The following is a 25,382-nucleotide window of genomic DNA, read 5'->3' on the forward strand; positions in this document are numbered from 1 at the left end:
TGGGAAAAAAAGGACATCAATTTCATTTGGGTACAGCGTCGCACGACCGCGCAATTGTCCGTTAAAGTCACGCAGTGCCGAATCGCAAAATAGGCTCTGGTCTTTGAGCAGCCAAATACTCCGGGGCTTAAGTGGTTTTAATGAAGATTGTACAATTTGAGGGGCAGAATGAGAAAATTGGCTGCTAAAGGCATGGGAGCCAGTGTCATTAGTACAGTGACAGTGCAGATTTTTAGCACTGATCACTGTTTACTGTCATTGGTTCCCACAAAGTGTCAGACCGTCCACGGCAATATCGCAGTCCCGCTATAAGTCGCTGATTACCGCCATTACTAGTATAAAAAAAAAAATTAAATTCCATTATATATCCCATAGTTTGTAAACGCTATATCTTTTGCCCAAGCCAATTTATATACGCTTATTAGGATTTTTCTTTTTAAAAAATATGTAGCAGAATACAAATTGGCCTAAATTTTTGAAGAAATTTGATTTTCAAATTTTTTTTTTATATAGCAGAAAGTAAAAAAATTATTATTTTTTTTTTTTTTAAATGGTCTGTCTTTTTTTTGTTTATAGCGCAAAGAATGAAAAAAACGCAGTGGTGATCAAATAGAGAGCTTTCTTTTGGTGGTATTTGATCACCTCTGCGATTTTCTATTTTTTGTGTTATAAACAAAAAAATGCAACGATTCTGAAAAAGAACATAAAAAAAAACCCAATATTTTTTACATTCTGCTATATAACATTCCCCAAAAATAAAAATTTAAAAAACAAAATTTTTTTCATCCTTTTAGACCAATTTGCTTTCTGCTACATATTTTTGGTAAAAAAAAATCCCAATAAGCGTATTTTGATTGGTTTGCGCAAAAATTATCACATCTACCAACTAGGGGAAAGATTTATGTCATTTTTATTTATTTATTTTTATTATTTACTAGTAATGGCGGTGATCTGTGATTTTTTGCGGGACTGCGACATTGCGGCGGACAGATCGGACCCCTAACTGACATTTTTGACACTTTTGGGGGGACCGGTGACATTACTACAGTAATCAGTGCTATACATATGCACGGTCGCAGGCCCCGGAGACATTTATTTGATCTTGAACTACTGTTTGAATTTATTCACCACATTTCCCACTTTTGTATCCTGTTTGGAGCACAGGCCCAATACTCTTACAACTCGGCAATTCTTGCACTTAATCTATGTGACGGATGTATCCAAGTATTTCTTTTTGATACCACCTGTTTTGCTGTATTCCCATGACATTTCCTTTGTTTGCTTATTTGTGTTTTTTTTTTTAAATAAAGAACCTGTTTGATTGAAAAAAAAAAAAATATGCACTGTCACTGTACTAATGACACTGGCAGGGAAGGGGTTAAGACTAAACAAAAAATTCTCCTGTGTTCGGGTGAAATGAAGGATAAGGGATCTTATATGGTCTTGATATGCACCACTCAAGGTCTTGCTGCCCCCTCAGGACCAAGGGTATCCAAAATGTACTGAAAGAGAACAAAAAAAAAAGGGCGCACCGACCTCGTGCATCACCCCAAAAAAAGGTTTATTATAATCCATAGACAACCTACATTATACTGAGTGATGATATAGCACATGAAAGGCAATGGAACCGAACGTCTCCAAGGTGACTAGGGAACCCCTGTCCTGGATGACATACTGGTGTCAGCGACTATATTGCCTGGGCTGACGTGTTTCGAGGGAGGACCTTCTTCCTCAGAGCCAAAAAATGCTACCCAACCCAGTGGTGATCAAAGGGTTAAGTGTGAGCCTAGGGGGTGTTTTCTAACTGTATGGGGGAGGGACTTGTGAAATGACCATAGAGACATGTGTTCCTATATAGAAGGAGCTCTGTGATCATTCCAGGGAGAAGAACGGTCAGCTGTGTTTACAACATCCGACCGTCCTTCTCTCTCAGCGGGGAGGAATTGCAGGTGCCTGGTGGCAATCGGTACCGCCGGTCCCGTGGATCTGCCTAGTGGGGGCGTGATGCTCGCCCCCAGGACCGCTCCCACGAACCGACGTACCCATACGTCGATTTTCATAGCTGAGCAGATACTGCGGCAGGTGGTCGGCAAGCAGTTAAAGTAACGCAGTGCCGTATCGCAAAAATGGCCTGGTCATGAAGGGGGGTAAATCTTCCAGAGGACAAGTGGTTAGGCATAGAACACGTCTCCATAAGGGAGAAGAGATCCGTCACCTAAGGACACTAGCAAAAAACTGATATCTTCAGGAGTGGGGGTGGGGTTATAGAGGAATGCCCAAGGGGCGTGTCCAAAAGCTTTGCCAGTGTCCAATCACTTAACGGTAGCAGCCTATAGCCCAGGGGTCCTCAAACTACGGTCCTCCAGCTGTTACAGAACTACACATCCCATGAGGCATTGGAAAACTCTGACATTCACAGACATGACTAGGCATCAGGGCCGTCTTTAATATTGATTGGACCCTGGGCAAACATTTTCTTGGGCCCTCCCAAATCCACTTATCAACTATTCTCAGGCAGTGCGGGCTCAAGGGGCAGCTGCTTTAGGCCCCACAACAATGACTGGGCCCGGGGCAGCTGCCCCATTTGCCCTGCCTTAAAAACGGTCCTGCTAGGCATGATGGGAATTGTAGTTCCTGAACAACTGGAGGGCCATAGGTATAGCCCATGGTCTATGAACATCCAGCCTGAGTCCTGCACCGTGCGATTCAGATAAATAAATATTTTAGTCCCGGACATAAATAAAATGTTTATATAAACCAGTATAGACTTCCTTTTCCCAGAAGGACAACCCATGCATGCCGGGGGTTCATAGCAATATAGGGGGCGTGTCTTACCTGACAGGAGAACCACCCCTCCTCAGTACACAGGCGTTTGGCCTGGTGCTCCGTCCTGTCGAAGTAACGTCCATTGTACTCGGCACTTTTCAGCTCCTTGGTCAGCGCCCCTATGAGGTTGTCGTAGTCCTCCCTGGCAGCCGGGCCCATGGAGGCCGCTGAACTCTGAACCTGGAGGGGGGGGGGGGAGGGGGTGCAAAACAGTCTGAGTTTTACTAGCATATCATCCGAACTTTGCAAGAAATTCTGCTGGCCTGACATTATCACCATGGGAATCCCCCCCCCCCCCCCGCCCATATACAGGTACATCTCATAAAATTAAAATATCTTCAAAAAGTTAATTTATTTCAGTAATTTAATTCAAAAAGTTAACCTCCTATATTTTCTATAGATGTGTTAGAGATTTCCAGCATTTATTTCTTTTAATTTTGATGATTATGGCTTCCAGCGAGTGACACCCCAAAATTCACCATCTCAGAAAACTAGAATATTAAAAAAGATCAAAAAAAAAAAAAAAAAGACTTTTGATACAGAAATGTTGGCGTAGTGAAAAGTCTGTCCATGTACAGTATAACCACTATAAGACCCGGCTTACAAGCTAAAATCATTTTTTTTTGCTAGAAAACTTAGAACCCCCAAACATTATATATTATGTGTATATATATTTTTTTTTTTTTTTTTTTTTTTTTATCAGAGACCCTAGGCCAATGATGGTGAACCATGGCACCCCAGATGTTTTGGAACTACATTTCCCATGATGCTCAACTATACTACTGAGTGCATGAGCATCATGGGAAATATAGTTCCAAAACATCTGGGGTGCCAAGGTTCCCCATCACTGCTCTAGAGAATAAAATGGAGATCTTTGCAATATTTTTTTATCACACCGTATTTGCGTAGCGGTCTTCCAAACGCTATTTATTTTGGAAAAAAATTAACTTTTTTTAATTAAAAAATAAGAAAACAGTAAAGTTAGTCCAATTTGTTTCCATAATGTGAAAGATAATGTTACGCCGAGTAAATAGATACCCAACATGTCGTGCTTCAAAATTGCGCACGCTCGTGAAATGGCGACAAACTTTGGTACTTAAAAATCCCCATAGGCAACACTTTAAAAATGTCTACAGGTTACCAGTTTAGAGTTACAGAGGAGGTCTAGGGATAGAATTATTGCTCTCGCTCTAACGATCGCTGGGATACCTCACATGTGTGCTTTGAACACCGTTTACATATGTGGGCAAGCTAACGGGGACGGGGCGCTTTCATTTTTTTTCTCCCCTATTTATTTTACTTATTATTTTTTATTTTTACACAGTTTTTTAAAAATAAAAAAAAAAATTGTGATCATTTTTATTCGTGTTACAAGGAATGTAAACATCCCTTGTAATAGAAATAAGCAGGACAGGTAGTGAGATCTGGGGTTAAAAAGACCTCACACCTCAAAACTACGATAAAAAAGAAAAAAAAAAAAAAAATGTTGAAAAAAAAAAAAAGAAATCGGCCCTTTAAACTGGTTGCTAGGCAACGACGTTTGATGTCGCTCCGGTCCTCCAAGACCATAGAGTGGAGTGGGGGCCATCTTGCCCTCACTCAACTTCCTGTCTCAGAGGATCCGGGACCGGATCGTTTTCCCCTGCTGCCTACGGGTCCGGTAAGAGGGGAAAATGGGCGGGACGTAGCGAGTCCGCCGTTGGGACCACCCTGATCAGAAAGCCCATCGCCCGCTGTTTTTAAAAATACCGGGGTTATGGCAGCTATCTGCTATAAAGATGGCAGCCCTGAGGCTTGTACTTTATAGAAAAAAAAAAAAAAGTCAGCAATGGCTGAACTGCAAATCATTCATTATCCAAACCGCGGTCTCCTGTCTGAAATTGGCCCTTTGATCGCCCCTGGTGTTAACCCCTTCCCTGCCAGTGTCATTAATACAGTGACAGTGCATATTTATAGCACTGATTACTGTAGTAATGTCACTGGTACCCCCAAAAGTGTCAAAAATGTCAGTTAGGGGTCCGATCTGTCCGCCGCAATGTTGCAGTCCCGCTAAAAATCACAGATCGCCGCCATTACTAGTAAAAAATAAATAAATAAATAAAATGACATCAATCTTTCCCGTAGTTTGTAGACTCGATAACTTTTACGTAAATCAATCAAAATACACTTATTGGTATTTTTTTTTTTTTTTTACCAAAAATACGTAGCAGAACACAAATTGGCCTAAAAGGCTGAAAAAAAATATAATTTAATTGGGAATGTTATATAGCAGAATGTGAAAAATATTGTCACTGGTCCCCCTAAAAGAGTCAAAAATGTCAGTTAGGTGTCTGGTCTGTCCGCCGCAATGTCACAATCCCGCAAAAAAAAAAAAAAAAAAACGATGATCGCCGCCATTACTAGTAAAAAAATAAATAAAAATGACATAAGTCTTTCCCCTAGTTTGTAGACGCAATAACTTTTGCACAAACCAATCAATATACACTTATTGGGATTTTTTTTTTTTTTTTATTACCAAAAATATGTAGCAGAATACAAATTGGCCTAAAAGGATGAAAAAAAAATTAGATTTTTATTTTTTTTTTATTGGGAATGTTTTATAGCATAAAGTCAAAAATATCGTTTTTTTCTTGTTTATAGCGCAAAAAAAAACAAAACGCACAGGTGATCAAATACCACCAAAAGAAATCTCTATTTGTGGGAAAAGAAGAAAATCTATTTTATTTGGCTACAGTGTCGTACGACTGCGCAATTGTCTGTGAAAGTAACGCAGTGACGTATTGCAAAAAATGGCCTGGTCATTAAGGGGGGAAATCCGTCCAGTCCAGAAGTGGTTAACAATGCGGTCATGCAACGCTGTATGCAAATAAAACTTCTGTCATTTTTTTTTCCCCACCAATAGAGATTTATTGTTGGTGGTATTTGATCACTACTGCGGTTTTTAATTTTTTTGCGCTATAAACAAAAACAGAGCGACAATTTAAAAAAAAAAAAAAAAAAACAATATTTTTTACTTTCTGCTATAAAACATCCAAAAAAAAAAAAAAAAATAGAAAATCTAATTTCTTCATAAATTTAGGCCAATTTGTATTCTGCCACATATTTTTTAAAAAGAAAAATCCCAATAAGCGTATATTATTTATTTGGGTACAGCGTCACACGACCGCACAATTGTCAGTTAAAGTAACGCAGTGCCGTATTGCAAAAAAATGGCCTGGTCATTAACCGGTTGCCAACCGCCGCACAACTATATACTGCGGCGGTCAGCCCCGGCCAGGCAGAGTGACGTAGGGGTACGTCACTCGCCTGTCACTGACTTGCAATCCAATTGCGGGCGGGCACGCGCCTTTCCCGGCTCGTTCACTGACAAGTCAGTGCGTGTGACCGGCGGACCCGATCGTCACTCACGATCGCTCCGGTGAAGGGAGAAAGGCGGACGGCTTATGTAAACAAGCTGCCTGTCATTCTCCCGGGTGTAAAAATGAAGATCAGACGGTTCTACTATGTAGGACCGTTGATCTTTGTTTTTACACCAATAGCAATGTCCCTTTACAGTTAGAAACACGCCCCTAGGACACACTTAACCCCTCCCTCTCCAATAAAGTTAAGCCCTTCCCTGCCAGTGTCATTTTTACAGTAACAGTGCATATGTATAGCACTGATTACTGCAGTAATGTCACTGGTACCCCCAAAAGTGTCAAAAATGTCAGTCAAGGGTCCGATCTGTCCGCCGCAATGTCGCAGTACCGCAAAAAAATCGCAGATCGCCGCCATTACGCGTTAAAAAAAAAAAACAACAAAAATGACAAAAATCTTTCCCTTTGTTAGTAAACGCGATAACTTTTGCGCAAACCAATCAAAATACGCTTTTTGCGATTTTTTTTACCAAACATATGTAGCATAAAACAAATTGTCCGAAAATGTTAAAAAATTTTGATTTTTACATATTTTTTTTGGGGAATTTCATATAAAAAAAAATGTGAAAAATATTGTTATTTTTGCAAAATTGACGCTCTTTATTTGTTTATAGCGCATGATCAAAAAAATCGCACAGGTAATCAAATACCACCAAAAGAAAGCTCTGTTTGTGGGAAAAAAAGGACATCAAATTCGTTTAGGTACAGCGTCGCACAACCGCGCAATTGTCCGTTAAAGTCACGCAGTAAAAAAAAAAATTGCAAAAATACCCCCTGGTCTTTTAGCAGCCAAATCCTCCGGGGCTTAAGTGGTTAAGGGGGTAAATTCTTCCGGTCCAGAACTGGTTAACAATGCGGTCATGTGTAAGATTCTGGTACCTTTGGTACCCTTATTTACCATTTTCCTTTCAAAACATTGCGTCCCACCTTTCTAGTTAGGTGGAACGCATACACCTTTAAGACGGATGACGTCATCGCTGAGCGCCGCTGAGCGGCTATTTCAATCGCCAGCGTTCTCTCTCACATTGTTCGTTCAATGTGTGTCTACATGCTCACAAGCCTTGTCTTGCTGTCGGAACCTCCAGCTATTTGCCTTTACCTGGAACAGACCGGAACCTCGGTACTGATCCCGTATCTCGCTACTGGATCACTCCCTCATTACTGGACCCCTCTACTTAGTAAACCTTACCAGTGATAAGTACCCCACAGGGGAATCCTCCATAACTAACTTACACTATCATCTTCTGCACATTAAGGACTGTTACTATCTATGCATACTAATTCTACCATCTGCACTGTTACATAGATTGCTAGCTCTCGAGTCTACTACCATCTATCCTTGCACTGGGTTAGTCTATCCTGTATATGTCATCTGCTGTCCTTACCACCTGTTACCATACATGATTACTAACCTATCTGCATTCTACCTATTACCACCTACTACTCTCCTGAACATTACTATCAAGTGCTTATCATTACTGTCACTGCTCACACCTGTCCCTTCAGCACATCACCTCCATACTATCATATACATTCTATCACTCCAGGAACATCTTATTGAGTGTGTGTATATCTGTATGCTGAAGCAGACAGGCCCACAGTGATGAGTCTGGAGAGTTGGATCTGGTATTCCAACACATCTCTACATGACTACTGAGTGGAGATTCTGCAGCTGCAAATCCAGCTTACAATAAAAACGCAGGAGCGTAACATCATGCAACGCTGTACCCAAATAAAACTTATGTCATTTTTTTCCCCACCAACAGAGCTTTCTTTTGGTGGTATTTGATCACCACTGTGGTTTTTAATTTTTTGCGCTATAAACAAAAAAAGACAGATAATTTAAAAAAAAATATATATATATTTTTTACTTTCTGCTATAAAACATCCAAAAAAAAAAAAAAATAGAAAATCTAATTTCTTCATAAATTTAGGCCAATTTGTATTCTGCTACTTATTTTTAAAAAGAAAAATCCCAATAAGCGTATATTATTTATTTGGCTGCAGCGTTGCACAACCGCCCAATGGTCAGTTAAAGTAACGCAGGGCCGTATCGCAAATAATGGCCTGGTCATTAATTTTAACCAGAAGTGGTTAAAAAAAAAAGACAAGAAATATCTTACATTTTTTTTTCTTTAGATCCTGTATACTGATCACATTGAACAATTTTCTAAGTCTGTGCCCAAGGTAATGCAATCTTTTTCTATCATACACGTATTTACCTCTTTCTTTTCATTGATTTTTATTGAAATTTTAAACAGGTAATAAAGAAGTTTTGCACGTTTTGACAGTTTGATATTCCATGAATACAAATATTCCATTATAAATGGGGTCTCTCTTAGTCAAATATTCTGTATTGCTATAGCTAGGGGTGATGTGGTTGATGCCTCATATGAGTCGCCCCCTTGCCCAGTGTATTTACCTCTTTCATGTAACCCCGGATCCGACTCTCACACCTGAACCTCATGTAACTGGACTTGTTCTTAAACCGAGACTCAATGCCTGAGAAATATAAAAACACAAACATATATATTATATTTGTAGCTTCTATTTCTAGATTACAAGCAGTTTAATAGAGATAAAAGATAAGATCTGACTTCACTCCAACTTTCTCATCTGCATGTGACTCGGAAATATTGAGGACGGGCAACTAACATTTTGAAGGACTTCATGGATGGCGGCTCTCACATTTCTCCCTGAAAAGATCCGTAGCATTACCCTTGTAGGGGGCTCTGATATAAACTGGATCTTATTAGAAGAAGCTCTCATGCTTAAAGTGAATAAATAAACAGTGCATAAATGTACTCACATAAATGATCACAAAATATATATATATATGTGCTGCAGCTTAACAAATTAAAGCAAATATCATAAAGTGAAAATGTATCTCAACAAGCTGCGCAAAACACCCATTAAAGAGGAAGTAAACCCTCCTCTGCAACTTTTACCTATAGGTGATCCTATGATAAGACTTACCTATAGGTACTGTAAATATCTCCTAAACATGCACCATTTAGGAGATATTTACCTTACATGCAGCCAGTGACGTCACTGGTGCATGCCCTCTGAAGGAACGGCCGCTGGTGCCCTTTCTTCAGAGCTCCGTGCCCTGACCGCCAGCTGACGTCACCGCGGCTTCCGCCAATCAGATGGCCGGATGCTGTGATCCCAGAAGACGGGTGACTGGACATGTCACCCGTCATAGGGGTAAGCGGGCGGCACTGCGGGGGCTCGTTCTAAGGTAAGTATTTCAGAATGAGCTAGTATGCGATGCATACTAGCTCATTATGTGTTTCTCTTTCAGGTTGAAAAAAAAAAAAAATTGGGTTTACAACCTCTTTAATAAGTGAGCGAATAAATAAATCAATAAGAGGTGACAATAAATAAACAGGGATTGATCAAACCGTGCACCAAAGCAAAAAGTGCAACAAAGAGTCCACATTCAATCCACTGTAATCAAATAGTGACTAGTGATCAGATAGTAAGAGTGCTGTGCTGAAAATTGGGTCACCACAAAATCCACCACCTCCATGATTCCACTCCCAACTCACCCCATAATGTCGCCCCCCCCCCATTTTCATGGTTAGGGCCAAATGCGCAATTAGAACCACCATTGTGTTCAGGGGAATCCTCCTTGGATTACTCAATTAGACCAACTCCTCCTCTCCCATATACATAAAAAGAAGAAAGAGTGTCCCACTAGTGCAAAAAGGTCTTAAACTATGTGTTTATTAATTTGTAAACCCAACATGAATTGCATTTACAGGGCGTTAAAACATCAGCACACGTTACAAAACAACAGGGGGTCTGGGGTGCTCCCTCAGTCCTCACCACCTCCACGCTGGTGAGACGGACCCTCGGGAACCTCCTCTGATCACTCCTGCTGTGTGCTGTGTAGCCACGCTCTGACGCGTTTCGTCACATCCGACTTTGTCAAAGGGGAGTGGCTACACAGCACGGCAAACCGGCTTTGCAGTGACCCAATTTTCAGCACGGGACGCTTACTATCTGATCACTAGTCACTATTTGATTACAGTGGATTGAATGTGGACTCTTTGTTGCCCTTTTTGCTTTGGTGCACAATTTGATCAATCCCTGTTTATTAATTGTCACCTATTTTTGATTTATTTATGTTTTTTATGTATTTATTTCTTTATTCACTCTCTTACTCATGGGTGTTTTGCACGGCTTGTTGAGATACATTTTCACTTTATGATATAAACTGGAACTTTCCTTAAAGTACAGAGGCTGCCCCGCCCCTGCAAACACCCGTCCATTCACACTGGTACCAATGAATAAGACTGGGGGATGTCTTTTTTGCTAGAGGAACTTTAAAAGGAGAGGGGTTAGGGCATGGGATACTCCAAAACACTCAGCACTTAATGATTAGAGGAGAGTCTTCTCCTTGAATAACAGTGGGTGTTGAACGAAGGCCTCATAGCTGAAGACCATGAGGCAAGCCTTTATGGCGTCTGGTTACCTTGTGCGGATGCACAGCTACTGGTACCCAGTGCAGTTTCCAGAACACCGCACAGTCACAGGTATCAGTTTAGGGTCCCCACTACTGTCAAGTTTACTCACAAGTCCCCAGGACAGTTGCCACCTTCCAGCTTCCTCTGAACATGGTCCATTGAGTGAGATGGCTTCTCTCCAGACCACATCCCCTGTGCTCAGGTTCTGCAATCAGATTCTAGCAAAGTCCATCCAGGCCCCTCAACCCTGACACCGCTGAGGCCTCTAGAGCAGCTGTACAGTCCATGGGCTGCCTGAGGACAGCAGCCCTTCAGGTTCTGAAAACCTCCTGGGGAGAAGGAACCCAGCTCTCCAGGAAGCTTCTTCCAGAGGCAGGGGGAAGCAATCAACAATGATCACTGCTCCCTTTATTACAGAAGTGTCGAAAAAACGAAATGTACCAAGCATCCTACACTAAGGGACTGCTACAGATTCAATAAAGGAGCAATCGGCACTGGAAAATTGAGTTGATGGAAGTGCTCTGTGGGCTTATAATGGATCTCTCCTCAGTCCCGCACTGGCACATTTGTATACAATCTTGCAGTGTTAGCAGCCCACCTAGTAAGATGGGAGACTTTGCTTGTAATGAGGCAGCTTTACCCCCCCCCCCCCAACCTTACCACCCCATCCTGCAGAGAATGTGGGAGCTCCAGCATGTTAAAGAGCTCACAGCCTGGAAAGGGATAAACATGCTGCCTGTAATAAGAGAGAAGCCTCCTCCATTATTTTCACCTGGGGGCCGGGCTGACATAATGACCTGGTAATAAGGGGTGCTTCATAAACCCCTGAACATCCCAGAGGTCTCTTTCTGCTGGTCAGGTAGAAATGAAGCGTTCTGCATCAGTAGCGGAGCCAGAGGGCTAGCTGGGGTGGCAATTGCCACCCCAGACAAAGTCCTTGCCACCCCTGTTGCCACCCCGCTGAAAACATTACACTCATAGGTAGGGCTGAACAATAGTCGATGTGATAAGTACCTGAATATCGACTATCGTGCTGCGAGCATAGGCGATAGTCACATCCCCAAACGTACGATACTCAGTGGTTGTAGAAGGTAGCAGAACAGAGCCCGACATCCGTCCCACATGTTCCCTCTACATTGATGGGGGGGTATGCTGGTCACTACATTGATGGGGGGCATGCTGGTCACTACATTGATGGGGGGCATGCTGGTCACTGCATTGAAGGGGACACGGCACACTGGTCACTGCATTGATGGGGGGGGGGGTACGCTGGTCACTACATTGATTGTAGGGGTACGCTGGTCACTACATTGATGGGGGGTACGCTGGTCACTACATTGATTGGGGGGTACGCTGGTCACCAAATTGATGGGGGGGGGGTACCCTGGTCACTACATTGATGGGGGGGTACGCTGGTCACTACATTGATGGGGGGCATGCTTGTCACTACATTGATGGGGGGGCATGCTGGTCACTGCATTGAAGGGGACACGCTACACTGGTCACTGCATTGATGGGGGGGTACGCTGGTCACTACATTGATTGTAGGGGTACGCTGGTCACTACATTGATGGGGGGGCATGCTGGTCACTGCATTGAAGGGGACACGGCACGCTGGTCACTGCATTGATGGGGACACGGCACGCTGGTCGCTGCATTGATGGGGGGCATGCTGTAGTAACTCTGCATTGAATGGGGGCACACTGTAGTAACTCTGCACTACTAAAAATGCGCGACGAAGAGGATACGCCGCAAAAAAATAATACCTTGCCAACCCTGTTTTAAAAGTCTAGCTCCGCCACTGTTCTGCATCATGATTAAATCCCAACCAGGACACTACCTGAATGGAGTTTGCATGTCCTCCCTGTGCTTGCATGGGTTTTGTTCAGGTACTCCGGTTTCCTCCCACACCCCAAAGACAAGGGTACCTGGCTACAGTCTAAGTTGGCCCTCATATGTACAGTATGTATGTGATATAGGGACTGTAGATTGGGTGCTTCTTGGGGGCAGGGACTGATATGAATGTACAATATATGTAAAGAGCCTTTTGTGTCTCATGCATCCCTCTGTTCTTTAGAGGACCTGCACCCTCCCCCATCAACTATCTCTCATTCACTTCCTACCCCCCTGCACTTTAATTTAATTTGTTAAACACCTTTTTTCGGGGCACACATCCCCGCGCTACCTGATTTCTTGTCTAGGCAAGAATCAAGTGTTCCATTTCCCAAAGCCCCCTGGGATACTGAGGCCACTGGGTACTTTTTCTGTGCATGTCCCACATCCTGGGACTGTCCCATCCTGGTGCATTATCCCACCGATACTTGTAAAATTATATAATAAAATATACTCAAAAACAATGCCTGTAACCAGGACATCAAGGCACTAGCTCGTGGCACAGTGGTAGGAATGACGCAGAGCGTTCCAACCTCGAAGAGACGCTGTCCAGGATCAACAAAATGGCTAGTCCATTGTCCTCTTGGCATTGGAACGAACGCTCTGGGTGATTCCTACCATTGTGCCATGAGTTAGTGGCTTGATGTGCTGGTTACATGCATTGTTTTTGAGTATATTTTATTATATCATTTTACAATAAAGTATCTGTGGGATGATGCACTAGGCCGGTGCGCCCTCTTTTGTAGTTTCCTTTTGGATTACCCCAGCTGTTAGAGGGCAGCAAAGCCTGTTTTATCCCCTGGTTGGGTTGTACCATAAAAGGAGTATATTTGTCAAGTCGTCCCTATTTCACCAAATTTATGTGTAGGAGGTGTTAAAATGTTTTATGTCCCAACCTGGTGTAGCACCCTCCTAGATAGGTGCTAGGTAAAAGCCTAGTTTTTGGCTCTGTCTGCTTATCAGGAGAGCCTGATCTGTTAGTTATGCCTGTTGCATGTGTCCAGGTGTGATTCACTTGGTCTGATGGAGTGTCCCCACTGTATCCAATAGGGGAGCCTGTTGGACAGTGGAGGAAACCCAGCCAGTGACACGAAGGCTTTTGTGGCAGTCCCAGTGGGAGGGCACAACCGCAGTGCATCCTGGGATTAACCATAAAACCCAATGGCACATGTGACAGGGTGTCTTTGGCGGGAAGCCAGGACCCAGAAGGAGGGTGATGGCTGCCTCTTCTCCTGTCAGAAAGGAAAGTGGTCACAGGCAGTCGGCCTAGTGAGCCAGATGTGGAGCTGAGCCATAGAGGTCCTGGAAAAACTGAGAGTGGAGCTACCTGGGAAAAACAGTGCCCGTGAGTACCAGGGGGCTTGCCAGGGGACTGCCCAGGAAGGGGACCACTCCAGTGAGGTCAGTGGACAGAAGGTCACTGAGAAAGGGGGTGCCAAGTAGAACCCTGAAGAGTAATCTACCAAGTAGTTCGCCTTTCAAATACTTCACTTCAGTGGCAGGGTGAAGCAGCGGCCTTGCCGCATTCAGTACAGATAGAAGTCCTCATAGTTTGCTATGTTGGGGTATCCCACTCATCCCTTCTCCCATCCAAGTTCTAATAAAATACAAAAAAACAAATCCCCTGCACTGTTTACTGACTGAGCCAAGGACTGAAAGTACTAAGAATTTACAAGTCGTTGCTAGGGGTAACCTATGGGAATCGGCTTTAAAGCGGAGTTCCACCCAAAAGTGGAACTTCCGCTTTAGGGAGTCCTGACCCCCCGACATGCCACATTTGGCATGTCATTTTTTGGGGGGGGGGGGGAGCGGGTACCTAGTTTTGACAGGTACCCGCTCCCACTTCCGCTCGGAGCGCCGCGGCGCCCTGAGCGGAAGTTCTCCTCTCTCCCTCCCTCCCTGCAATCTTCTGGGACACGTCAGAGGTCCCAGAAGATTGCCGGCCAATCACGGCGCGCAGCGCGACTCGCGCATGCGCAGTGGGTACCCGGCTGTGAAGCTGCAAACTGTAACAGCCGGGTGCACACAGCAGTGATGCCGGCGCCGAGGGAGAGGATCGAGGCTTCCGGCGGCCGCATCGCTGGACCGTTGGACAGGTGAGTAAATGGCTGGAACTCCGCTTTAAGCAGCTCTCATGGGAGTAGTGCTACACTGGTTTTTGCAGTCAGCCTTCTAATGATGTGTCAATAACCCTGAAGAGACAGGTGTGCCCCCTTGATGACATCAGAAGAAGATGGCGGCACAGAATTGGGTGTGTAGTGATCAATCCCTACAGATCACCAATGGATCACTGGGCATGTATGTTATTTTTTGTGCAGAACCCCATTATAGAGGTAAGTAGTGGGGGGAGGGGTGAAGGAGTTAAAAAAAAAGTTTAAATATGACTCCAAACGCCCTATAGGTCTCCATATATTCGTTCTTTCCCAGATCGGTCATTGACTAACCTTCGAACCATGGCTGGTCTTCCTCACGACGTTCTGCCGCAATATTTTCGTTCAGGTTTTGGACAAAGTCGACCAGAATCTTCTGCCTCTTGGGGGCCTGTTCATCCAATAGGAGCTTCCGGGCAGCTTCAGGGACATCGGCCAGACGTGTGTAAAACGAATTCAGCAACCAATCAATGCCTGTGATAATGTTTTTGGGGGGATAAAAAAAAAAAAAAAAAAAAAGCAACTTTGTAAGAACAGTCAGAGTCAGATTTCCCATTAGGCTCAATTCAATTATCTTGGGGTCCAGGAAGGGAAGAAAAATAATAAAAAGAAGAAAAATATTAAAAAATAGGTAACTTTACTTCACTGTCTTTACCAGTACAATGGTAGAACCCGGATGGCCTTATTTCCCCAGGACACACTGACTCCGCCTTCCTCAACCTTTTCAACACAGAGGAACCCTTGAAATAAATTTCTGGTCTCTGGGAACCCCGGCTAAAAATTAAAAATCTACAACTCATGATACATTAATGGGACAGTCAGTAGGAAGAACGCTCCTTACTCTTTTCATCATTGGGAAGAATTACCCCCCTTACAGATAGATAAAAGGAACAATGGTGTCATTGGGAACTTATCTGAGAGGCAGAAATTGCCCATTGCTCAAGGAACCCCTAGCAACCTCAGGAGGAACCCCTAGCAACCTCAGGAGAAACCCCTAGCAACCTCAGGAGAAACCCCTAACACCTTCATGAGGAACCCCTAACATTCTCAGGAGAAACCCCTAACACCTTCATGAGGAACCCCTAGCAACCTCAGGAGGAACCCCTAGCAACCCTCAGGAGGGACCCCGGGCAACCTCAAGAGGGACCCCGGTCAACCTCAAGAGGGACCCCGGGCAACCTCAGGAGGGACCCCGGGCAACCTCAAGAGGGACCCCGGGCAACCTCAAGAGGAACCCCTAACACCTTCATGAGGAACCCCTAGCAACCTCAAGGGGGACCCCAGGCAACCTCAGGAAGAACCCCTAACACCTTCATGGAGGAACCCCTAGCAACCTCAGGAGGAACACCTAACACCTTCATGAGGAACCCCTAGCAACCTCAGGAGGAACCTCTAGTTGAGAAACCCTGAAACCCTGCCCTAACTGCAGACCGGGGACTGGGTCAGGCTCTCTGGCTGCCTTTGACATACGGGGGAACCCCCTTACCATCCCCCAATCTTACACCTCTCCTGAATTTCCATCACCCCCCCCCCCCCCCTCTGGTCACAAAGCTGGTTTCCATAATGTACATTCTGTACTCTTGGTATAGAATTGCGTTGGTCTTCAGCTTGTTCCTGAGGCATATATTACAATTTTGACACGTGTTAGTAAAACCGTACAAATCGCCACCACTACTTTGTGCTTCCAGGTGGATTATAACACTTTTTTTCAAAACAAATTGGGCTTTTATTTGGTGGTGAATGGAAACCGATATGTCTGGAATTTTCTTTTTTATTATCATGAAAACTGGCCCAAAATAGTAAAAAAAAAAAAAAAATTTTTTTTAATTTTGCTGTATATTTCTTACTATTCTCATAATTTACCACCAAAGAACAGTGCGAAATAAATTCTCCTGCTCCTGAGGATCGCAGCGATACCACATATGTGTATGTTGTTTGTACCCGTAGCACAGCCCAGAAACAGAAGTGCGCAATTTTTTTTTTTTATCTTACCTAAAACACACGGACACTGATAGTAAGTACATTTTATTTAACTCTACCTAAAATATGCTGACTGTGACCTTTGACCCCAGCTGTGACCTTTGACCCCAACACTAACCCCAGGAAACCTTGATCATGTTATTTTTTTTTTTTCTTCATTTTTTTATTCTTTTTTTTCATTCGATTTTTAATTTTTTTTTTTAACACACTTTGGTTTGTTTAACTACTTGCTGACTGCCCACTGCAGATATATTGCGGCAGGCTGGCTCGGCTGCGCGAACCACCGTACCATGCAGGAGTTCTCCTAGGGGCACCCGTCTGACCCCATTAGGAAGCGGGGAAGCCGATCCATGGGGCTCCCTGCTGAGAGAGAACGATTGTCTGCTGTTGTAAACACAGCTGACCGTTGTTCTCTCAGGAATGAACACAGAGCATCTATGTTCCACCTATTTAGGATCACAGGTCTCTGTGTTGATTCCACAAGTCCCTCCCCCATACAGTTAGAAAACTCCCCCTAGGCTCACACTTGACCCTTTGATCGCCCCTGGTGTTAACCCCTTCCCTGCCAGTGTCATTAGTACAGTAACAGTGCATATGTATAGCACTGATTACTGTAGTAATGTCACTGGTACCCCCAAATACTGGTGTCAAATATTTCAGTTAGGGGTCCGATCTGTCCGCCGCAATGTTGCAGTCCCGCTAAAAATCGCCGATCGCCGCCATTACTAGTAAAAAAAGAAAAATAAACAAAAATGACAGAAATTTTTCTCGTAGTTTGTAGATGTGATAACTTTTGCGCAAACCAATCAAAATACGCTTATTGGGATTTTTTTTTTTACCAAAAATATGTAGCAGAATACAAATTGGCCTAAAATGATGAAAAAAAGATTTTTACATATTTTTTATTGGGAATGTTATATAGCAGAATGTGAAAAATATTATTTTTTTTCAGAATTGTCGCTCTTTTTTTGTTTATAGCGCAAAAAATAAAAATCGCACAGGTGATCAAATACCACCAAAAGAAATCTCTATTTGTGGGGAAAAAAGACATCAATTATTTGGGTACAGCGTCGCACGACCGCGCAATTTTCCGTTAAAGTAACGCAGTGCCGAATCGCAAAAAAATGGCCTGGTCATTAAGGGGGAAAATCTTCCGGTCCAGAACTGGTTAACACTCTTTGTTTTGTTTAAATTTCCCTCTCCGATGATACAATGTAACTTCGTAAACACAGGGGGCGGGCTCACATTGACTGATCATTGTGATAGCCAATCAGAGGCTATCACGCTGATCAGGTGACTCTGTATCGGGAGTTCCGGGGTCCTGATCATTAGTAGGAGACCCCCAGGGTTCTCTGTTTGTGTAGTGATGGTGGGAACCCCGCTGAGGGTTGTAGTTTTGCGGAACTTTTACTTTTTTTATAAATAAAAGTGGGCCAGCAAGCTATAAAACTGGACTCCCATGCTGGACTGAACTCGGTGAGCATTACACCCCAGTGAACCCCCAAATATCACCCCACTTAGATCGGACTTACTTCCGTTCCATGTCTGATCAGCAGTCAGTAGGAGGAGTTCCGTGTTATCCGGGAGAGACCTCAGATACTCCTCATCGCTCACCTCCGTACCATCTTCATACAGACACACCCGGGTCCCGCTAATGGGTAGCTGCAAGCAAACAACAACACTCTGGTTACCCTTCATACCGCTACTGCAATGCTGTACAATGATCAATCACAATTAGAGGGATATTCATATGGGGGAGTTATTTACTAAAGATGGAGAGTACAAAATTTGGTGCAACTCTGCATAGAAAACCAATCAGCTTCCAGCTTTTATTGCTATACTGTATTAGTAAAGCTTAATTGAAGAAGCTGAAGTTAGAAGCTGATTGGCTACCATGCAGAGCTGCAGCAGATTCTGAGTGCTCCATTTTTAGTAAATCTCCCCCATATTGTCTAAATCCATTGGTCATGTGATCTCTTCTGGAATCTCGGTGTGATTTGAGTATTTCTTCCTGATCTGTGCAGTAATCCAGTGTGAGACTTCCTGTAATAAAGACCGCTCACTGTTGCCCCTTCTCCTTGTGCAGGGGGACTGGTCTTGTCTCCGCCCCCTCCTGTAGTTTTCTGTAGTGGGTGGAGCCTGCCGGGCCCCTCCCATAGCTTTGCCACCTCTTATAATTTTCTGCAGGCAGCCTGTAGTGGGTGGAGGCTGCTGGGCCCCTCCCACAGCTCTGCCACCTCTTGTAATTTTCTGCAGGCAGCCTGTAGTGGGTGGAGCCTGCTGGGTCCCTCCCACAGACGTCAGCATACCAAGACATTTTGGAAAATGTCATGCTCCCAACTTTGTGGGAACAGTTTAGGGAGCGCCCTCTGTAGTGGGTGGAGTCTGCTGGGCCCCTCCGACAGGTCTGCTCTCTTTCCTTGTGCAGAGAGACTGGTCTTGTCTCCACCTCCTCCTGTAGTTTTCTGTAGTGGGTGGAGCCTGCTGGGCCCCTCCCACAGCTCTGCCACCTCTTGTAATTTTCTGCAGGCAGCCTGTAGTGGGTGGAGCCTGCTGGGCCCCTCCCACAGCTCTGCCACCTCTTGTAATTTTCTGCAGGCAGCCTGTAGTGGGTGGAGCCTGCTGGGTCCCTCCCACAGACGTCAGCATACCAAGACATTTTGGAAAATGTCATGCTCCCAACTTTGTGGGAACAGTTTAGGGAGCGCCCTCTGTAGTGAGTGGAATCTGCTGGGCCCCTCCGACAGCTCTGCTCTCTTTCCTTGTGCAGAGAGACTGGTCTTGTCTCCGCCACCTCCTGTAGTTTTCTGTAGTGGGTGGAGTCTGATGGGCCCCTCCCACAGGTCTGCTCTCTTTCCTTGTGCAGAGAGACTGGTCTGGTCTCCACACCCTCCTGTAGTTTTCTGTAGTGGGTGGAGCCTGATTGGCCCCTCCCACAGCTCTGCTCTCTTTCCTTGTTCAGGGGGACTGATCTGGTCTCCACACCCTCCTGTAGATTTCTGCAGGCAGCCTGTAGTGGGTGGAATTGATGGGCCCCTCCCACATCTGCTCACTCTCTCCTTGTGCAGGGTGACTGGTCTTGTCCCCCCCCCCCCCTCGTGTAGTTTTCTGTAGTGGGTGGAGCCTGCTGGGCCCTTCCCACAGCTCTGCTCTTTCTCCTTGTGCAGTGAGACTGGTCTTGTCTCCGCCCCTCCTGTAGTTTTCTGTAGTGGGTGGAGCCTGCCTGGCCTCTGCCACCTCTTGTAATTTTCTGCAGGCAGCCTGTAGTGGGTGGAGCCTACTGGGTCCCTCCCACAGGCATCCCTCCTGGCAGTGATGCCAGGTTCCCTACTGCACATCAAAAATAGTGAAAAAGTCGATCAACAAAGACTGCACATGATCAGAAACACTAAAATAGCACAGAAAGAGCCTGGCTGCCATTGTTTTTGTTTTGCACCATCCGATACATAGCTACGCAACCAGGAAAGGTTAAAGGACCTTAACATGTATAGCTTGGAAGAAAGAAGAGACAGAGGGGATATGATAGAAACTTTTAAATACATAAAGGGAATCAACTCGGTAAAGGAGGAGAGCATATTTAAAAGAAGAAAAACTACCACAAGAGGACACAGTTTTAAATTAGAGGGGCAAAGGTTTAAAAGTAATATGAGGAAGTATTACTTTACTGAGAGAGTAGTGGATGCATGGAATAACCTTCCTGCAGAAGTGGTAGCTGCAAATACAGTGAAGGAGTTTAAGCATGCATGGGATAGGCATAAGGCTATCCTTCATATAAGATAGGGCCAGGGACTATTCATAGGATTCAGATATATTGGGCAGACTAGATGGGCCAAATGGTTCTTATCTGCCGACACATTCTATGTTTCTATGTTTCTATGAAGCTTTTCCAGAATCGTACGAAAAAAATCATACGGTTTGTACAAATTGTTGAATTTGATATTAGTATCATGCAACAAAAGTCGTCCAATTATCTGAACGTGTGTATGAGGCATAACTGCAAATGCCACCAAACTATAAATAGGATGGCGGCTGGACCAAATCTAACACACCCGCTCCCCATTCACACCTGAGACCTTGTAACACTAACGAGTCACATGACACCGGGGAGGGAAAATGGCTAATTGGGCCCAATTTGGACATTGTCACTTAGGGGTGTACTGACTTTTGTTGCCAGCGGTTTAGACATTAATGACTGTGTGTTGAGTTATTTTGAGGGGACAGTAAATTTACACTGTTATACAAGCTGTACACTCACTACTTTACATTGTAGCAAAGTGTCATTTCTTCAGTGTTGTCACATGAAAAGATAGAATAAAATATTTACAGAAATGTGAGGGGCGTACTTACTTTTATGAGATACTGTATCTTAGCTCAATAGACGTTTGGCGCCACGTGCACCATCAGGAGCACCATTACTCCAAAAGCACCAGGAGTAAGTGTATTGCGATTATTTACACACCCCTCTGTACTATATGGCCCATTGCACTTTATTGCCAGCGTCTGGCAGATTTACCGCCGTTTGCCTCATGGGAGTCCATGGTTTTATTTTGTTTTTATTTTGGTTTCATTTTTAATAAATGACTACACTATGGAAATGATTCTCTTCTCATATCTTACAATTCATCCTGTGTGACCGATTTGAATACTCTTTGATGGATTCGTCCTGAATGTGCGGGAGCGCCATCGCTTTTGTCGGTTCGAACAGAGATTTCCAGAGAGGCAACATATTCATATTGTAACACGTGATTGCTGTCCTATCATTTAGACCAGGGGTCTTCAAACTATATCCCTCCAGTTGTTCAGGAACTACAATTCCCATCATGCTCTAGCCATGTCTGTGAATGTCAGAGTTTTACAATGCCTCATGGGATGTGTAGTTCCACAACAGCTGGAGGGCTACAGTTTGAGGATCCCTGATTTAGACAGTATATATTTTCTGCATTTTTACAATTTGGTGAAGGAAAGACAACCTGGGTGACACCTGAGATTACATCGTGCGCTGGGAATTAGAACTTTTTCACAGTTTTTTAATAACTTTGTTCCCTACTGCAAATGAATAGAGCGCGCTGCGCTTTGCGCATGGCCTGGCAGCGGAGGAAAGAGGAGGGGGGCGGAACTTCCGGGGGACCTGGGAACAGTTACCGCTCAAAAACAGGTACCCACCCCCCCCTCTCCCCTGAAAGGTGCCAAATGTGGCAGCCGAGGGGGAGAGGAAGCAAACAAGCAGAGCTTCCCCTCTTGGGTGGAGCTCCACTTTAACCGGTTGCCGACCGCCGCAAGTACATATACTGCGGCGGTCAACCCCGGCCAGGCAAAGTGACGTACCGGTACGTCACTAGCCTGTCAGTGGCTTGTGAGCCAATAGCGGGCGAGCGCGCGCCCCGGCTCGTTCCCTAACAAGTCAGTGCGTGTGACCGGCGGACCCGATGTCCGCCGGTCACTCGCGATCGTTCGCCAGGAAGGGAGAAAGTCAGGCGGCTGATGTAAACAAGCCGCCTGTCATTCTCCCCTGTGTAAAAATGGAGATCAGACGGTTCTACTATGTAGGACCGTTGATCTCTGTTTTTACACTAGTAGCCATGTCCAATCACAGTAAGAAACACACCCCTAGGACACACTTAACCCCTCCCTCTCCAATACAGTTAACCCCTTCCCTGCCAGTGTCATTATTACAGTAACAGTGCATATGTATAGCACTGATTACTGTAGTAATGTCACTGGTAACCCCAAAAGTGTCAAAAATGTCAGTCAAGGGTGCGATCTGTCCGCCGCAATGTCGCAGTCCTACAAAAAAAAAAAAAAAAAAAAAAAAAAAAAAATCGCAGATCGCCACCATTACTCGTTAAAAAAAAACCCACCAAAAATGACAAAAATCTTTCCCTTTGTTAGTAAACGCGATAACTTTTGCGCAAACCAATCAAAATACGCTTATTGCGATTTTTTTTACCAAACATAGGTAGCAGAAAACAAATTGGCCGAAAATGTTAAAAAATTTATATTTTTTCTTTTTTTTTTGGGGGGGAATTTCATATAAAAAAAATGTGAAAAATATTGTTATTTTTGCAAAATTGACGCTCTTTTTTTATTTATAGCGCGTGATCAAAAAATCGCACAGGTGATCAAATACCACCAAAAGAAAGCTCTGTTTGTGGGAAAAAAAGGACGTCAAATTCGTTTAGGTACAGCGTCGCACGACCGCGCAATTGTCCGTTAAAGTCACGCAGTGCCGAATCGCAAAATACCCCCTGGTCTTTTAGCAGTCAAATCCTCCGGGGATTAAGTGGTTAAAAGTCAGCATCTATTAAAAGTTTATCTTCTGACTTTTAATGAACACTCACCTGTCCCACGATCTAGTGATGCGGCAGCCTCAGTTCTCCTCCTCTCCTTTCAGCGGCATCTCTAGTGTGGGCACCCGATTGTGACAGCTTGCATCTTCACAGCCAGGTGCGAATTGCGATGCGCATCCTGAATGGCCGGGCAATCTTCTGGGACCGGTTACTTGTCCCAGAAGACTGCAGGGAGGGAGGGGAGAGAACTGTTAAATCTAGGTACCTGCTTCCCCCCCCCGAAAAAAAAAATGACATGCCACATGTGGCAAATAGTCCAGACATTGGGATGCCGCGGGTGACGTCAGACTACTCTCCCCCGTACGCGTTACGTCAGTAGGCGTGACTTCGTTTGCTTATGTTATAGGTGTTGTTAGGTACATGTGACATGTCAGGGGGCCAAAAGTCCTTAAAGCAGAACTTCCACTTTTAGACTGCTTTAGGTATTGTAGTTTGTCGCTATTCCACCAGCGTGAGCTATTTCAAGAAGTAGAAAAGGTAAATTATTCAGCGCTACAATCATATGGGGTGAAAAGCAGCTGGACACCGGGATAGGTCATACCTAACAACACCTATAACATAAGCAAACAAAGTCACGCCTACTGACGTAACGCGTACGGGGGGAGGAGTCTGACGTCACCCGCGGTCCGGACTATTTGCTTCATGCCTGCATTTGAGCACTGTGTCAGTGCCTTTTATGTGAGTGATATTTTATGTCCTTTACAATAAATACGTTATGACAGAGAGCATTCGATTCTGTTCTTTATATTTTTTTCGGATGATATATCTGCTATGAGTCTGCCCGGGTCTGAGATTCTAAAGCAGGCATGTCCAACCTGCAGCCCGGAAACCCCAGGCAATGCGGCCCACTGCCCCCTGACAATTTTTTTTGTTGCTGGGGAGGAAGGAAGTCGGGTCGGGGCACGGCCACAGCGGCTTCCAACTAACTGTAGGCAGAGGCTGCCTCAGAGGGGAGGGGAGGGGGGAGGCGAGCATGTGCAGTGTTTCTGACTCCTACCAGCATGACCACTTCTTCAAATCACTGAAATGGTCATGGTGGTTAGAGTGTTCCCTTAATATCCCTCAGAAGCAGTAAACCTCTGTATACTGATTCCATTTCATTTCATCATCCTCTAGTTCTGTTAAATTAGTGCGGGGGGTGCGGCGGCGGCGTGGGTAGGGCGCGGCTGCATTTTATTACTTATATACCTTAACTATAGTATATACAGTGGGTACGGAAAGTATTCAGACCCCCTTAAATTTTTCACTCTTTGTTATATTGCAGCCATTTGCTAAAATCATTTAAGTTCATTCTTCTTCCTCATGAATGTACACATAGCACCCCATACTGACAGAAAAACACAGAATTGTTGACATTGTTGCAGATTTATTAAAAAAGAAAAACTGAAATATCACATGGTCCTAAGTATTCAGACCCTTTGCTGTGACACTCATATATTTAACTCAGGTGCTTTCCATTTCTTCTGATCATCCTTGAGATGGTTCTACACCTTCATTTGAGTCCAGCTGTGTTTGATTATACTGATTGGACTTGATTAGGAAAGCCACACACCTGTCTATATAAGACCTTCCAGATCACAATGCATGTCAGAGCAAATGAGAATCATGAGGTCAAAGGAACTGCCTGAAGAGCTCAGAGACAGAATTGTGGCAAGGCACAGATCTGGCCAAGGTTACAAAAAGATTTCTGCTGCACTTAAGGTTCCTAAGAGCACAGTGGCCTCCAAAATTCTCAAATGGAAGACGTTTGGGACGACCAGAACCCTTCCTAGAGCTGGCCGTCCGGCCAAACTGAGCTATCGGGGGAGATGAGCCTTGGTGAGAGAGGTAAAGAAGAACCCAAAGATCACTGTGGCTGAGCTCCAGAGATGCAGTCAGGAGATGGGAGAAAGTTGTAGAAAGTCAACCATCACTGCAGCCCTCCACCAGTCGGGGCTTTATGGCAGAGTGGCCCGACGGAAGCCTCTCCTCAGTGTAAGACACATGAAAGCCCGCATGGAGTTTGCTAAAAAACACCTGAAGGACTCCAAGATGGTGAGAAATAAGATTCTCTGGCCTGATGAGACCAAAATAGAACTTTTTGGCCTTAACTCTAAGCGGTATGTGTGGAGAAAACCAGGCACTGCTCATCACCTGTCCAATACAGTCCCAACAGTGAAGCATGGTGGTGGCAGCATCATGCTGTGGGGGTGTTTTTCAGCTGCAGGGACAGGACGACTGGTTGCAATCGAGGGAAAGATGAATGCGGCCAAGTACAGGGATATCCTGGACAAAAACCTTCTCCAGAGTGCTCTGGAC

At 44.5% G+C, this 25,382-nt stretch overlaps 1 protein-coding gene across 1 annotated transcript in view; it reads right to left on the reverse strand.

Moving 5' to 3' along the window:
- Window positions 1-25,382, reverse strand: part of DFFB (DNA fragmentation factor subunit beta) — a 36,650-nt gene that overhangs the window by 6,810 nt on the left and 4,458 nt on the right. The window contains exons 2-5 of the mRNA XM_082273167.1: window positions 18,270-18,399; window positions 15,052-15,231; window positions 8,665-8,744; window positions 2,836-3,006 (exon numbers count right to left, since the gene is read on the reverse strand). Coding sequence (XP_082129293.1) covers window positions 2,836-3,006; window positions 8,665-8,744; window positions 15,052-15,231; window positions 18,270-18,399 — 561 coding nt within the window. The remainder of the gene's footprint in view (window positions 1-2,835; window positions 3,007-8,664; window positions 8,745-15,051; window positions 15,232-18,269; window positions 18,400-25,382) is intronic.

The sequence above is a fragment of the Pelophylax lessonae genome (assembly GCF_965119305.1).
Source record: "Pelophylax lessonae genome assembly, chromosome: 12".
In the NCBI taxonomy this organism is placed as follows: domain Eukaryota; kingdom Metazoa; phylum Chordata; class Amphibia; order Anura; family Ranidae; genus Pelophylax; species Pelophylax lessonae.